At 46.2% G+C, this 15,970-nt stretch overlaps 1 protein-coding gene across 1 annotated transcript in view; it reads left to right on the top strand.

Annotated features, from left to right (window-relative positions):
- The window catches only part of TRAM2 (translocation associated membrane protein 2), an 83,312-nt gene that overhangs the window by 59,506 nt on the left and 7,836 nt on the right, over positions 1 to 15,970 (top strand). The window contains exons 3-9 of the mRNA XM_054977605.1: positions 1,920 to 2,029; positions 3,294 to 3,410; positions 6,492 to 6,550; positions 9,102 to 9,186; positions 10,589 to 10,659; positions 12,506 to 12,610; positions 13,969 to 14,112. Of these exons, the coding sequence (XP_054833580.1) occupies positions 1,920 to 2,029; positions 3,294 to 3,410; positions 6,492 to 6,550; positions 9,102 to 9,186; positions 10,589 to 10,659; positions 12,506 to 12,610; positions 13,969 to 14,112 (691 nt within the window). The remainder of the gene's footprint in view (positions 1 to 1,919; positions 2,030 to 3,293; positions 3,411 to 6,491; positions 6,551 to 9,101; positions 9,187 to 10,588; positions 10,660 to 12,505; positions 12,611 to 13,968; positions 14,113 to 15,970) is intronic.

Below are 15,970 nucleotides of genomic sequence, written 5' to 3'. Positions count from 1 at the left end.
TCTTGTCTGTGAATGATCCTTTGCAACAGACAATAGACTGTCAAGTTTCTGATTTTAGAGGGAACAAGTTCGGGGTCTGCAAAGAGGCATGGGGTGGGGCAGGAGAATAAGCAATTGGTCAACTTTCCCACCAACTGAAATCTCCCCCTCCAGAAAATGTCCTCTCTTAAAGGCTTTAGCCGGCCGATTTCCACCCCACCCCACCCCAGCCTGCATAGCTCAGCTTAGCTTGAGCTGAACAGATCTTGGAAACTAGACAGTGTCGGCCCTGGTTAGTGCTTGGATAGAAGACCACCAGGGAAGTCCAGGATCATTATGCAGAGGCAAGCAGTGGCAAACCACCTCTGTTAGTTTATTGCCTTGCACAACCTACAGAGTCGCTGTAAGTTGGTTGCAATTTGACAGCACTTTATGCACACACTTCCTCTGCATTTCTTTCTTTTTTTAATCTGACATTTAACCAGGGCTTTTTTTCAGGGGGAACGCGGGGGAACGGAGTTCCGGAACCTCTTGAAAATGGTCACATGGCTGGTGGCCCCGCCCCCTGATCTCCAGACAGAGGGGAGTTGAGATTGCCCTCCGCGCCGCTTGGCGGAACGGAGGGCAATCTCAACTCCCCTCTGTCTGGAGATCAGGGGGCGGGGCCACCAGCCACGTGATCATTTTCTCCGAGGGCAACCCACTGAATTCCACCACCTCTTTCCCCAGAAAAAAAGCCCTGCATTTAACTGTCCTCAAAATTTCATGACTTCTGAAGAGCAGTGAGACGTTAAGACCTCATCCGAGGATTTAGCAGAGGGGGAAGAGTTGCCTCTGTCTTTTTTAGTTTACAAAGTATTATTTTTCTGCAAACTTGGAGAGACCCTCATGAAAGCAAAGGATTTCCTGCATCTCTCCCCACCCCCACCCCCCTCTGGTTTTGCTATCTTCCTGAAAGGCCCTTTTCTGTCAGAGGGACTGATGGTAGTGTGCACGCACGCACGCACGCACACACACACACACACACAGCAGCCTGTGTTGTAACAGAAAGAGATGAACAGATTGGGGTGAAAGAAAGTTGGGCTTCCGGTCTGGACAGGTTGAGGACTGCTGCCCTCCCACCAGAGGCTCCTGCCTGGGTTTTCCATTAACTAGGTTTGTGCGACGGCTGTAACAGGCAAGCTTCACATTGACTCTGGAGTAAGCTGCCCTTCCTCTGCCCCTTTTCATTCCACTGACTTTATCCCCAGCTTGTCAAAGGAGCTGCTGCTGACATATGTGGGAAGGGGTTAAAGACCACACAGAAGAAATGGGCGGACTGCTTACTTCATGTCCATTTATGTATTTTTATTTATGTCATTTATAGTCCACTTTTCTCACTGACACTCAAGGCATGTCTGTCCATATTTTCCCTGTATCCTGGTCAAACTCAGTCATTTATGTACACTTTGGATTACATTCTTCTTCTTCCCGAGCGTAAGCTAATTCACTTCAGCGCCCTTTGTGACAGGCCTACGCTAGGTTTGAGGAGAGATTCCCATATACTTTTATACCCTCATTCACCTCACAAGATCTAGAGCTGTGAATGAAGGGTGACTTTTTTACAAAATGGAGCATGTGGGCAAGGGGGTGAATCTCACCCCCTCCCGGCTGCTGCCTTGGCTCACGGCATTCTGTTGCATTGGGCCCTCTGCGTCTAGCTTTGTCCTGATCCCTGACAGGCCCTGGAAAAAAGCTTACAAATAGAAGAACGCAGTAAGGTAAAGTAGTCAGGGAGGAAAGGATTTTCGCCCTCATCCATCCCCCATATATCCATGTTGAACGTGTAACTATTTCGTTTGTTGCGTCTAGTTTTGCCCTTCAGCGAGTGCCATGAAACTTCTCTGCCGAACCTCGATCTCACTCTTTTCCTCCCACCCCATCCCTTTTCTTTTCTTCAGATGGTGAGATTGTCCTTTATCACTACGGGCTGAAGGATTTGGTCACTATACTCTTCTACATCTTCATAGCAATAATTCTACACGCTGTGGTGCAGGAATATGCCTTGGATGTGAGTGTTGCTTTTTCGCGCTAGCTAGCCAGACGCCTTAGGCCCACCAGCCTTGGAGAACCATGTTTGGAATTGTGAAAATAGGTCGTCTGGGCACCACCAGGAAATGGCTTCCAGTGTGGCAGGATGAATCACAAAATGGCTGTCGTAGGAATGGGGCCAGTCATAGTGTTGAGAGGTTCTAACTCAGGCATCGACCTGTTATAGAGAGAGCTGGTTTTGAAAGAAAGAAAGAAAGAAAGAAAGAAAGAAAGAAAGAAAGAAAGAAAGAAAGAAAGAAAGAAAGAAAGAAAGAAAGAAAGAAAGAAAAAGTTGCCTATAGATATGAACAGGGCTTTTTTTCTGGGCAAAGAGGTGGTGGAACTCAGTGGGTTGCCCTTGGAGAAAATGGTCACATGGCTGGTGGCCCCGCCCCCTGATCTCCAGACAGAGGGGAGTTGAGATTGCCCTATGCGCCGCTGAGCGGCGCATAGGGCAACCTCAACTTCCCTCTGTCTGGAGATCAGGGGGCGGGGCCACCAGCCATGTGACCATTTTCAAGAGGTTCCGGAACTCCATTCCCCCATGTTCCCCCTGAAAAAAAGCCCTGGATATGAAATTGATGACTCCTGGGCTCTTCTGAAGCACCTCCTGCTCCAATGAGGTGGAAGAAAACCAGAGTTGGTTTTAGATGTAAGGAAGAAGGGAAGGTGCCAAGGAACCTGTCTTCTGGCACCAGGTTGGAGATGGCTGTTTTAGGTTCTCTCTCTGGTGATGGGAGCCAGTTTAGAATTGTAAGTGTTTATTACCAAGCCCTTGTGATTTTCAGAAAGTGTTCTTTGCCCCGTCTAAAAGAAGGTGAACTGCAAAGCAGCCTCCAGTTTTATTTTACGTTAAGCTTTTGCCAAAGCGCAGGGTGGAGAGATGGGAATTTGTCTGCCTGCCCTTGAGCTGAGGTGCTGGTTGGAATGCAGAGTATTGCATTCCAGAGTATCCCTCCGAACTCTCTGAGACCTGAACTGACCTTGGGCTTGGTGCCCAAATCTAGAACATGCCTATAGATCAGTCCATACGTTGCAGTTTTAGAGCTTGGGTGGGCTGCTGCTGGAGAGCTCTTTTGGTGCCTACCAACTGCCCTGTCCCAAGCAAATGGCCACATGACTGGCATCCTTGGATCGTAGGCTTGATCTGACTGGACTAGCATATTCTAACATGAATGGTGGTTGCCTTTTTACCGGTAGGGTGTCGTCATTTGAGTTTCCTTGTTTTTCTTCTTTTCCTCCAGAAAATTAACCGGAGACTGCACCTTTCCAAGGTCAAGCACAGCAAGTTCAATGAGTCTGGACAGCTGGTTGCCTTTCATCTCACCTCCATGGTCTGGTGCTTATATGTCATTGTAACGGTAAGGCAGGGAAGCAAAGTACTGCAAGATGTTTTCTGTATCGCTTCTGCCTTCCGGGAGGAGCCATGAGGAGCTGTTGCCAAGTCCTCCTTGGGTGTTCAGATTTCAAATTTGGGAAGATGCAAGCTTCCTCCATTTGAAACTTAAAAATATTCACAGTGCAAATAGGCACAGATCTGTTGGCTGAGCGATTCTTGTTGGCAGAGTGCCTGTGTGGCAGTCAGGACACTGAACTGATTAAGAGTAACAAATGCCTTATTAATAGAGCTTGCAAATTGGATAGGGAAGAGAAGAAATAAATCAAGCTGCCTTGCTAGTTGAGAGAGTTCTAAGAGTGGCATTCTGCAGGTGGACAAGGAGAAAATCCCTTATAGTACACCCCATAGTTCTGAAGAAGGGCGCTTTGACTCATAAAAGCCTATACCCTAAAAATCTTGTTGGTCTTTAAGGAGCTTATTGAACTTGGATCTTGCTCCCCTATAGCCCTGTCTAACTAGCGCTTGCTGCCCCCTGCAGGATATTCTTCTCTTTTTGTTTGTACACAAGATGTTAGAGTTCAAAAATTCTTGGTGAGATTTCTTCTGAAAATTTAGCTGAATGATAGGCATGCATCACTTTGATGCAAAGGGGCAGTTTGACAGGATCAAAACGATCTCTTTTGTACTGTTTTCTTGCTGACTTGTAGTTCATATCACATGCTGAATCTGCACCATTTTTCTTTTAGCATAGTTGCTCTTTCTGTTTCTGCAAACAAATGGAAAACATAAAACGGGGCTGTCACGTAGCCTTAGTAAAAGCGTTCTCTGCCTTTGCATTAAACCTTCTTTCTCCCAGTGATATCTCCGGGCAGCGCCCCTCTTGCTGGCTTTATGACAGCTCCGCTTTTGGAGAGGGCCGAAAGGAATGATTCCTTTATACGGAAGAAAAGGGACACTGATTTTAAAGAGGGCTGTAAAAAAGGGCCTTGTGGAGCGCCTCTGCCGCAGCTCAGAAAGCCCTGTTGGTAGCTGAAGGTCTTCTGTTCAGGACGGAGAAGGGGGTTCATGCCAGACAGCCCGGCTGCCTGAAGACACATTTTCACACACACCCCTTTCAAGTCTGTCTCTGAACAATCACCAGGAGAGACGTGAGTTGTGGGGTGTGAAGTTTTTTCCAGGAAATCTCTTGCCCCCGTTCATCTCTCCCCTAGTTGCTTTGGCTTGGACCACTTCTAGAACTTGGTTTTTGCAGCAGACGCTCTTCCCTCCTCTCCCCTGTTTTGTTGACTTTTTAGCTGCTGGTAAATGTTGACTCTTTGGAAATTTGTGGGATGCAGGGAGTTGGGGGCCCCATTTGGGATCTTTTTAAGTACAAGGATGAAAGGATGTCGGCTGCCCCATACTCCTTAGAAATCTACCCAACCTTTTTTTAATCTGCTTGCCGCCTTGGTGTCCCAGCTGTGGCAGCAGAATGTTGTTGTATAAATTCTACAAATAAATTAATAAATAAAATCAGGGCATTAAGCATGCCACCTTCTTGCACCTCCCTCCTCATTTTTTGTCCTGGCGTTAGAGCATGAAAGTGGGTAGACGCTCCAAAATCGCTGCTTGGCTTCCTTTATTTGCGGGAAGCTTGGGTGTCTTCCTCTAATGCCATTTCCTTCCTCTAGCTCCAAGGCATGAAGAAAAGTTGGGGTGGGAAGCTCAGAGCCTCTGTGATTGCTTTGGAGGGCTTAGTTACCGAAGCAACGGTCGGAGCATGCCCAGTAGCTGTGGGGAGCTGGCAAGTCAGAAGAACTTTGAGCAGGCAGCTGCAGTGCCCCAGTGCCTAAGAGTGCAGCAGCGGATTGGACAGAGGGGCCTGGCTTGGCAGCTTCTTAGACCTGGGCTACCCTTGTACACAACAGCTTTTGGGATGTACTGTTGACTTCTAAGCACTTGTGTAGCTCAGTGGCTCCCAGCTGCTTCCATACAGTGCCAATTCTCTATGTAGTGTTCGTTGCCACTGCAAATGCAGAGAATTTACATTGGCAGCAGAGGGTCTACACGGCTGTTTTCAGTTAGCCACTCCAGCCCCCCCCCCCCCCCGCCATGGTTGCCATTGCCCCTGCTCCAGGCATTTTAAAAAATTAGTAATTGGCTTATTTCTGTAGCATGATATTATTATAACATTTGGTTACCACAATCTTCCCAGCTTTCATTTTTTAAAAACACATCACATTTTTAAAAAAACACATCATTACACATCACACTGTCTCCAGGTTCTCCCCAGAAACAGTGTCGTGTGTCACTAAGCCCAGGTGGGTGTTTAGGGCTGCCTCTCAAAAGATTTTAATCTTCATTCAATAAAGTTGAATGATTTAACTTTTTTTAAAAAAGTATCTAGCCATTTTCAATACAGCGTTATAAGGGAAAATGTGCAGCCTATAATTAGTAAACTAAGTTTCCCTCCCCTCCCGCCTGGTACATTCTCTGTGTAGTTTGGCCAGTATTTCAATAGCTTATATACTCAGAAAGGGAGAGCTTGAAAGTGGGAACATAATGGTTATTGTTACTGTCTTCTTCCTTTGCTAAAAGTTTTGGAGATTTAACACCCATTGCTGTGAGGCTTTCTGCTTCCCCCACCCACTTCACTGCTGTTCCTTCCCACAGCATTTTTTTATAATGTGGTTACCATTCCAAAGAAGCTTGACAAGGCTTAATATGTTCTAAATGTAAATAGTTTTTTATTGTATTTATGTTTTTTATTATATTGTCCTTCTACAAAATTTTGTAACCTGCCTGGGGCCTCTGTAAGAATAGTAGACTATAAAAATGAAATAGATTTTTAAAAGCCTGGAATTTGGCATAATGGGACATCTCCAAATTTGATATAGGTATGCTTGTTAAAAAAAAAAAAAAACTCCTTTCTGGTATTTCTGTTGCTGCAGGGAGAAAGTACAAAGTTTATAGTATACAAACAATTTAATTTTTAAAACCCTGATTTTGCCTGCAGTCTAAACCAGCTGTTTGCAAATATGAAGTCTTAGCATAGGCAGATAAACGTTGTTTACCAAGAGATATCTGCTGACCGACCCTTTCTTGCTTTTGTTTCTCTTTTCAGGAAGGATACTTATCAAACCCCAGGAGCCTGTGGGAGAACTACCCTCATGTTCATCTCCCGTAAGTAGCCGCAGAGCGGCCTCTGTGCTATCAACACAACCGCTTCCTTCCTCATTGGTTCATCTGAGGTCAGGGCAGCCTGTGCTGGAAGGTGCCTCAGGCTGGCTTGAGAACGTTCTTTCTGCCTCCTCCTGTAGCCAGTGCTACAGGTAAAACTCATCTCCTAGCAAGCGCAGATGGACAAGGATCCTTCGCTGAAATCAGGGCTGTAGGTCAGTGGGGATAAAGGAAACCGGGACAGTAAGACTATGGCTCCCATCTTCCGCTTCAAGCCAACTGAGAGTGTGCCAGTAAGGAATATAAGTTGCGTCCGGCCCTGTGGGTCACAAGAACTATAGAAGTGTTCAGTGTGGGGTCTTATTTCCAGCTTCCTCTGTGCCCTGTTTTACTCGTCTGCAGACTTTGCCTCCTGCTGAAGTCCAGCTGTCTCTATGCAGGGGGAGTTGCCCCCATCGCTCTTTTCAGCGGTTTTCTTCAGTGCTGTCTCATGGTACTGTTTCCTTTTTTCTGGAGATTCCTCTGCCCTTTTAGTGGAAACAGTTTGCTGGGGAGGTATAAATACGCTCAGGCTAGACCAGATAAGGAAACGAAAATATTGTCTGCAGTTTTGAACAGGAGGGCTCTGTTTCAGCCACACTGTGCCAATTCTGCCGTAGTCAAGGTCTCAGCCTGCAAATGCCGCCCGTTTATTTTGGCTGGTGACCAGCAGTCCCAGAGCCGAGTTGTGTGTGAGAGGTCCATTTGGGGTGCGCCTCTTGGGGGTAGTGTGTAAAACCCAGCCTGCGTTGGAGCATATCTTTAACCTTGCTGTTGCCATACAAAACACATCTGCTTTCGGAGTCTCCTTGAAGGTTTCCATAATGTCCTGAAGGTGCTATTTCGAGAGGTGTTCTTACTGGTGATATTAACTCTAGCAAGGTGTTCGTAATAGGGAAAGCAGCTTCAAGCGCCACCCTTTGGCGTGGATACCCCGCCAGATACCACTATTAAACACTTTAATTGATCTTAGCTGCTAATATATCCTTGACAACTCATGTGCTGAGTTTCCTAAGCAGAAATTCAATATTTGGGAATGTAGACAGTGGATTGGATCATATCAGCTTGATTCTGTTTCTCTTGTCATCGCATCCCCCTCTCTACGTGGCTTTTGTCCACACTGGTTTCAGAATCCCTGGCCAGGCCTTTCCAGTGGTCAGAAAAGGCCTCTCCTCCCGCCAGTAGACCAGATGGTAGAATCCAACCCAAAGGCAGCAACATACAAATGCACCATTCCCATGAACTGCCACCTCAAAAACACATTTTGCTGTGTAAATAACGCATGTGTGCAAGGTGCTGCTATTGGAGATAAGCGCGGTCTCACATTTCTGAAAGATCTTTCCTTCCGAAGAATTTTTCTTCCTTGCTTTGGTCTTAGGTCCTGCTTTGCAGAGAAGTCTGGAACGGAAAGCTGATATGAGCTGCCTTCTAAAATGCACTTCTCTGCCACCATCCATCACCCCTTATCTGCCTTTGGGACTTTATGTAGAATGGAACTTTTTGTAGAAAGTGAACAAAGCCCTGCTCTTCCTTTTATAAGAACAGCTTCCTCCGGGAGAGGGGATTGTTGCTGGTACAAACAAGGAGACGAAAATGTGTACAGACCCTATCTGTACCAAACTGTGTATATGTGCGTGAACATTTCTGAAAGATCTTTCCTTCCGAAGAATTTTTCTTCCTTGCTTTGGACTTAGGTCCTGCTTTGCAGAGAAGTCTGGAACGGAAAGCTGATATGAGCTGCCTTCTAAAATGCACTTCTCTGCCACCATCCATCACCCCTTATCTGCCTTTGGGACTTTATGTAGAATGGAACTTTTTGTAGAATGCGAACAAAGCCCTGCTCTTCCTTTTATAAGAACAGCTTCCTCCGGGAGAGGGGATTGTTGCTGGTACAAACAAGGAGACGAAAATGTGTACAGACCCTATCTGTACCAAACTGTGTATATGTGCGTGAACTGAACGCATGGACTTGCACGTTGAAGTGGCTGTAAGATTCTGTGCCAGTTTGGGTTCTGAAAGGAACAAAACATGTAAATGAGCTCTCAGCAGGAAGAGGCTGGGTTCACTTTTTTTCATCTGTGGCGTTTTTCGTGTTTTGGGGGGCCAAGCCAGTTCCGAAAGGGACAACTGTGTCTGGGGAACAGTGCGTGTAAAATAGTATTTGAGTTAGAGCATGAGTCCATGGATTGGGAAGCCAAAAAGGAAGTTTGCTTTTTCAGGAAAGTAGTCCCTGGATTGTGTGTGACGTTGATCTGAGACAGCAGTGATGAGGCCAAATCAATGCCTTGGTGTCAGTGTCCATTACCCAGCTTAACTTGGCGTGAATTGTGATTTCGGAGGCAGAGTGGTGTAGTGGTCAGAATGTTGGACTGGTGCAGGGAGACCTGGGTTCGTATTCCCTCTGCCCTGAAGCCTGCGGGGCGACCTGGGGCCATTCTCTCTATGTACAGTGACGTGTTTGGCTTGTTGTGGATGTATCAGAAATATGCTTCTTTTTCTTCTTCTTACGCATCAGCTTCCAGGTCAAGTTTTTCTACTTGTGCCAGCTGGCGTATTGGCTGCATGCACTGCCAGAGCTGTACTTCCAGAAGGTGCGGAAGGTGAGTGTCAGGCCAGCCAACTTTTTCTGCTCTAACTGGGGTAACTTTTTTTTTCAGTCATCAGAAATAAAGCAATAGTTGCCTACAGGGCTTTTTTTCAACTGGAACGCAGTGGAACGGAGTTCCGGAACCTCTTGAAAATGGTCACATGGCTGGTGGCCCCGCCCTCTGATCTCCAGACAGAGGGGAGTTGAGATTGACCTCCGCGCCGCTTGGCGGCGCGGAGGGCAATCTAAACCCCCCTCTGTCTGGAGATCAGGGGGCGGGGCCACCAGCCACGTGACCATTTTCTAACAGTGTGATCCTAGGCATCATTTGTCCAAAGCAAGGTCCATTGAAATGATGGATACAGACTGCAGCCAAATAGAATTACACCATAGGTGATCCTGAAGGCCAAGAGAAGCCATCGCTTGGATCCAGCAGAGCTTTTTCTCTGATAGAAGAATTTCCATTTGCGGAGTGGGAATTTGTCACCTGGGGATCATTATGGGCTGCAGCCAGTGGGAAGAGGCAAGGAAGTCGCACTCCGTGGACAGAAATCCTTCCATCCGTGAAAACACTTGGTTGGATCCAACCCGTGAGTATATATTCTCAACCACGCAGAGTATGTTGAAAGCAGCTTTCCTGCTTTTTTTGCTCAGGTTTGAACGAGGTATGCAGTAACCGCTTCACTCCTTGACGCTGTGAAGCTCTCCGTAGTATTGAGGATTTTGCATCCTGCCGCTCTTAACATGTGTAGAATCACTGGTCTGATATCTTGAAATATTTCCTGCTCCCCTTGCTCATGGGCTACTGCTCTTGATTAAGGTGGCTGTTCTATAGTTTATGCTGTTCAAGGTTGACATTCCTAACATTTTAAAGGGAGGGGTTCCAGCTCAGTGGTAGAGCATCTACTGGGCATGCCGAAGGTCCCAGGGTCAATCCCCGGCACCTCCAGTTAAGAATCAGGGTGTGTGTGTGAGAGAGAGAGACAGAGAGACAGAGACACACACACACACAGAGAGAGAGAGAGAGAGAGATGCCTCCGCCTGAGACCCTGGAGAGACACTGCCTCTCTGAGTAAACAATAAAGACCTTGATGGACAAAGGATCTGACTTATTACAAGGCAGCTTTGTATCTTCATGGGACAGTATTTTCATTGATAAATTAATTGCTGTGTTGTATTCCGCACAGGAAACCTTTTTTGATGGAAGCCTTTCCCTGAGAAGGGATATAAAGTTTTTGAGATAAATAAGACGGCTTGTGGAAATGTAGTGCACACCTTTCTTTGATGTGCAAGCTGGAACAGTTTGGAATCAAGCCCCTTATTTAAATGCAAGCAATCGATGTTGCTTGTGCTGTGCCATATCCTTTGTTGCCCGCTTACAGCTAACGTTGGTGTGGTCCCTTTTTGCTTCCCAGGAAGAGATTCCTCGCCATTTGCAGTATATAAGCCTCTACCTTGTACATATAGCTGGAGCATACCTCTTAAAGTAAGTGCTGCTGAGCCCCTCTTCTTTCGTCCTGCTTATACGTTCCACTGTCCCCTAACTGCTCACTTTACAGGTTTGCCCCCTGCTTTCCTTTGATCATGCCCAAGCCAGGTTTGATACCATCATTTTGGAAAGATCGTAGTCAAAGTGATTTTGTACACTGCATGGACAGGGAAGTGTACATTTTTTAAGGTCCTGCCCACATTTGTGCTGTTTCCCTTGTCTCCATCCCCCACACCCGCCATTGCCTTCCAGGCCACCAGAGTGCATTTTTGAGGCTTTTAAAAAAATCAGCAATGTTAGCTGTCTACAGAGTACTAATGTTATAACAATCTTTTGCCACAATCTGATTGGTACTCTGAATTTCCACCTTTATTTTTTAAGTACCGTATTAACTCAAAAGGAAGGTGACCCTGAGTTCAAGATGACCTACTCCTCAAAGAAATGTTATACACTTTTTTTTACTGGATCTAAATTTTAATTTAGATCAAGATGGGTAGCCGTGTTGGTCTGTAGCAGTAGAAAAGAGCAAGAGACCAGTAGCACCTATAAGACTCACAAAATTTGTGGTAGGGCCTGAGCGTTCGAGAGCCACAGCTTGCTTCTTCAGATACGACTGGAATATGAATCCACCTGTCCTTATATCTTGGAGAGTGGAGTGATTTCAGATGCTGAATGACAATAGCCGGTGAATGACAACTTGTAAACTTGTAACTTGTACATGAATGTACAATGATCTCCTTTTATTTTTTTTTCCAATGTAAATGAAAGCAGGGCTTCGAGAAGAGCTAGTAACTCACGGCACTAGATTGTTATAGCACTATAGCAATTACGTTAATTTCCGATCTTAAAAAAAGACTGAAAATCCATTGGGTGGTGGCAGGAAGGAATAGCAGCCACAGGGGGATGCGACAAGGAGAGTGGGAAACTGCTGTGTAGATACTCTGTTGCCATGGCGAATGCCTTTGCTTTCACAGCAGCGACTAGGAGAATTGTCAATGTCTGGTAGCAGCCCAAGCGTCTGTAGGATCGTAGCATTAATCTCACTTACACAGAAATATGCCATGATGAGCTGCGGCATACGGGGTTTTTTTTAGACCGCTTGGTTAGGGGTATCAACGGCACTTGCTGCAATAGGATCATAATCCCAGTCCCAGGTCTGTGCCAGCTGTTTTAAAAGGAGGCACCGTAATTCAAATGAAATAGACACGTTAAGAATTATTTCCCAATTATTTTAGCGTCTGCACTGTAGCGCAGCAGACTGGAATTGGCGGCTTTCTGAATGAAACCAGAATGGTGGGGTTTTTCCATGTTTGCACATTGCGGGCTTTTATTCTCTAGGTTCATGATCTTCAAGTCATAAAAGGGGCTTCTGCATTTCCCCCCATCTTGAATACAATCGGGGGGGGGGCTGTGTGTATTCTGCAATTGTGCTGCACAATTGCAAAAAACGGTCATGGGCGCAGGATTTCCATTCCTTTTAAAGAAAGTTAGTTCCTAGTCCTGCAGGCTTGCAAGTTACCTAAGAATAACGTGTGGGCGGTGCTTGAAGAAATCCCGAAAGCCGGGATGAGGAGGCGGGGTGGTCTGAGCAGGAGCGACTCCATCCCCTTGCATCGGAATTACATGAACAAAGCACACCACTTACGTTAAAGGGGGGGGGGGGTGTTGTAGCGTATATTCCGCAGTGAATTGAGCTTGGCAACTGATTAACTTGGTGGTTGTACCCTTGTTCAAGACACCGCCGTTTGGGGTATTTGAGAGCCACGGGTGTTTGGGGTGGGGGAGTCCAGTAGACACTCAGGTGCTCTCTCAAGTTAAGGATTGCTCCTCCGTCTTCCTCCAGCCTCACACGCCTGGGACTCATCCTGTTGCTGCTGCAATACGTGGCTGAATTCCTCTTCCACGTGGCTCGCCTTTTCTACTTCACGGATGAAAACAATGAAAAACTGTAAGTGTTCTTGCCTGTGACCTTTTGGGTCTTCCCTCTCATGGTGAAGTGTAGCCTGGGAGGCCTAAATGGATTTCCTAGGTGACCCTGACAGCCACCCCTAGGCAGATCTACTCAGAATCCTACACAAGTCTATTCAACGAGGTTTACTCCTCCAAAAATGTTCTTCGCGTAGTGAAAGAAACCTAAGATTCCTTTCCAATATCTCGCAGTAGTCTTTGCATCTCCCATGACATACAAGTCATACCTGATATTCTCTAGCCCACTTAAAAGCCATTACTCTCAGCAAGTAGGACACTAAAGAAGTCTTTGGTGCATTGTATCTTGACTCTAAGTGCCCCAATCCTCTGCCTATGAAGAGAGATGAGAAATGTGTGTCAGGCTTTAGTTGGGAAACCCACTTGGTGGAGCAAAGGTACTGGCTTGACAATCAGGGTGCTCGTGTGTCTGTGTGCAGACTTTCAAGAGAGTGTGAAATTCCCAGCTCCTTCCATTAGAGGAAAACACACCTAACTGGATAAAAAATTCTGTGTGTAGCAAGTCTGACTCATATTGAATATGCACTTTACTGACTATTGCTTGCCACATGGGCTTAAGTTAGCAGAATTTGAATTTTGTTCAAGCAACTGAGTGCAAGATACAAAGAGTTCAAAACATACACCTCTTTCAAGGGTCCCCCAGCCCCTTTTGGATTGCCTGTATTATGGGGCACTGTTTCCAATTATGGAGACTTGCTTTGTAACCATGAGGAGTAGAAAGTCACTCTCTTAAAAGGGAAGTGTAAGGAGATGCTCTGACTGTATATAAGAGCAGCAAATGTGACTGTTGTTTTCTCTGTGACTGGTGACAACCAAAACCAATGTAAGAATTGTGCCGGTACAGATACCTTGACCACGTGACTACATGGTTATGCTATTGGCATCTCTGTTCATCTAGCAGCCCAGGGTGTTACTTGAGATGTCTAATCTCTTGATGCAGAATTTGGGCTACACTTTTAGGTTACAGATCAGCTACTCCAGAACCCGCTCTGACTTGGATAGCCCAGGTGAACCTGATCTTGTGAAATCTCAGAAGCTAAGCAGGGTCAGTCTTGGTTAGTAATTGGATGGGAGACCTCCAAGACCAGGCAAGCAACGGCAAACCACCTCAGTTAGTCTCTTGCCATGAAAACCCCACTGGGGGTCGCCATAAGTCTGCTGTGACTTGAGGGCACTCTCCACCACCATCACTCCAGAACCCAGTTCCACACGCACAATCTCCAGACAGCTACCATATTCTTAAGGTCTCACCAGATGGACCTGACAAACTCCTTTTGCTGTGTTTCACTGGTGGACTGGTCTCTCGTTGATTCCCACCAGGTTTAATGCGTGGGCAGTGGTGTTTGTCATCTCCCGGCTGTTCACCCTCACCCTTTCCTTCCTGGTCATTGCCTTTGGACTGGCTCGGGTGGAAAACCAGGCGTTTGACCCTGAAAAAGGAAACTTCAATACGTTGCTTTTCAGGTAAGGCTCTGGTGAGGTGTGCTATTTTGGCAAGTGAACAAAAGATATGGCGGTTCATTCTGATTGGAACGTGGATTCTTGCATTCAGCTGCCCATTCTGTAGCAGTTTGTCAATAAGGCCCTTAGGGCTGGTATGGAGATAATGCTCCTGATCTCTTAATTGTAGTTGAGAGAGTGGAAAACAGGGGTCCACCTACCTGTAACTGTTGTTCATCAAGTGTTCTTCTGTGCAGGCACACATGGGAACTGCACACGCACAGTTCCCATGTGTGCCTGCACAGAAGACATGACAATGAAAACGGGTGCACCTACCTGTAACTGTTGTTCATCGAGTGTTCTTCTGTTCTGTTCTTGTTTACTGAATGTTCTTCTGCATGCACAGTTCCCATGTGGGACTGCACAGAAGACATGACAATGAAGTAAAGTGCAGAATGCTGCACTTTGCATGAATCCCTCAACATTCTTCTCCCTAGCTTTAATTACTCTTTAAGTGTTACATTGGTACTGTCCAACTGCAGTTGACACTAAATTGGGGATCCTTCATAACTTGTGCGTTAAACTGGAATTTGACCAAATCCCTGTTTGAGGGAACCTGGTTAGCCTTAACCGCCCTTAACTTTTGTGCAGTTTAGCTTCGTAACCTTGATTCCATCTCATAGGAGAAGTGTGGACGAGCTGAATAATGGTGGGTGGGCTGTTAAGAAGGATGTGCCCTGTCCAGCGCTTTGCTTCCAGGCTGCGTTCAGGCATCGAAGTGGCCTGTAAGCATTGGGTTGATTCTAGCAAAGCACGAACAGAAACACAAGCTCACTTGGTGCAGTTTTGCTTGTGCAAGCAATGGCACTGGATGTACTGCAATGCCAGTCTGATCCCTTTCCCCAAGTCGTAACTTGCACTGAGTCTTGTGCAAGTAAAAATGCAAATTGGGATACAATAATTTTAACGTGGGGAAACTGGGAGCACAGGGTTTCTGCTGCAGCATAGTTTTGAAGTATGTTTCCACTTGTATGCACAGAAATCTTCGGCTGGATCCAGCTTGTTGTTTTTAATTAAATGCTTGTTAGTTGTAACATCTGAATGCAGGCATGCCAGCAAACTGAGGTTTATTGGTGGACACCTAACTGGGATTGTAAACTAATGTCTGGAGATGTTTGTTAACCAAAGTTTGTACTGATTTGGGTTCACATCCCACAGTGTAGCACAGGGGTTCCCAGCATGATACCCATGGGTGCCAAGGCACTCACCAACAACGTTCTTGGTGCCTGCCAAACATTTTTAGAAAGCTGGCGGGCCAGGTTGGGCCTCTTCCCCAGTATGGTTTCTAATTGGCCACTGGAGATCAAATCGGTTGTGCAGGTTAAAGTAATGTTGTTTGGGCAGCAGCTGCCACCACAGTATTAGTTTTATTCTCTTTCTCATTCTTCTTCCCCAGTATATTTTTTTTAAAAATACTCCTCTTTTCTCTTGCACTTGGCCTTCTGGTGTATTTGTGGCTCTGCCATTTTGTGGTTGCACCTGCCATCGTGTGTCAAAATTCCAAAGGTGCCCTTCAGGCTCTAAAAGGCTGGGGACCCTGGCTGACCGAGTAACACTGGCTGCTGAGATGGCCATAGAGGAACCATGCTCTCCCTGATGGAGAAGACAGGAAGGTGACAGATCACCATTTATGCACAGACTGGGATTTGTCACTTAGATCTGTAAGGTTTGTTGCACAAACCACATTTTAAACAAGCTGTGGTTTATTGTGATGTCTCAGTGCAGCCCCAGTCTCCTATCCATGCTTAACTTGGGGGAAATGTTACATATATTCTAGACTGTAACCTGGATAGCCCAGGAGATCCTGATCTCATAAGATCTC

The sequence above is a fragment of the Eublepharis macularius genome, chromosome 1, assembly GCF_028583425.1.
Source record: "Eublepharis macularius isolate TG4126 chromosome 1, MPM_Emac_v1.0, whole genome shotgun sequence".
Classification (NCBI taxonomy): domain Eukaryota; kingdom Metazoa; phylum Chordata; class Lepidosauria; order Squamata; family Eublepharidae; genus Eublepharis; species Eublepharis macularius.
This window is presented reverse-complemented; position numbering and strand designations above follow the sequence as displayed.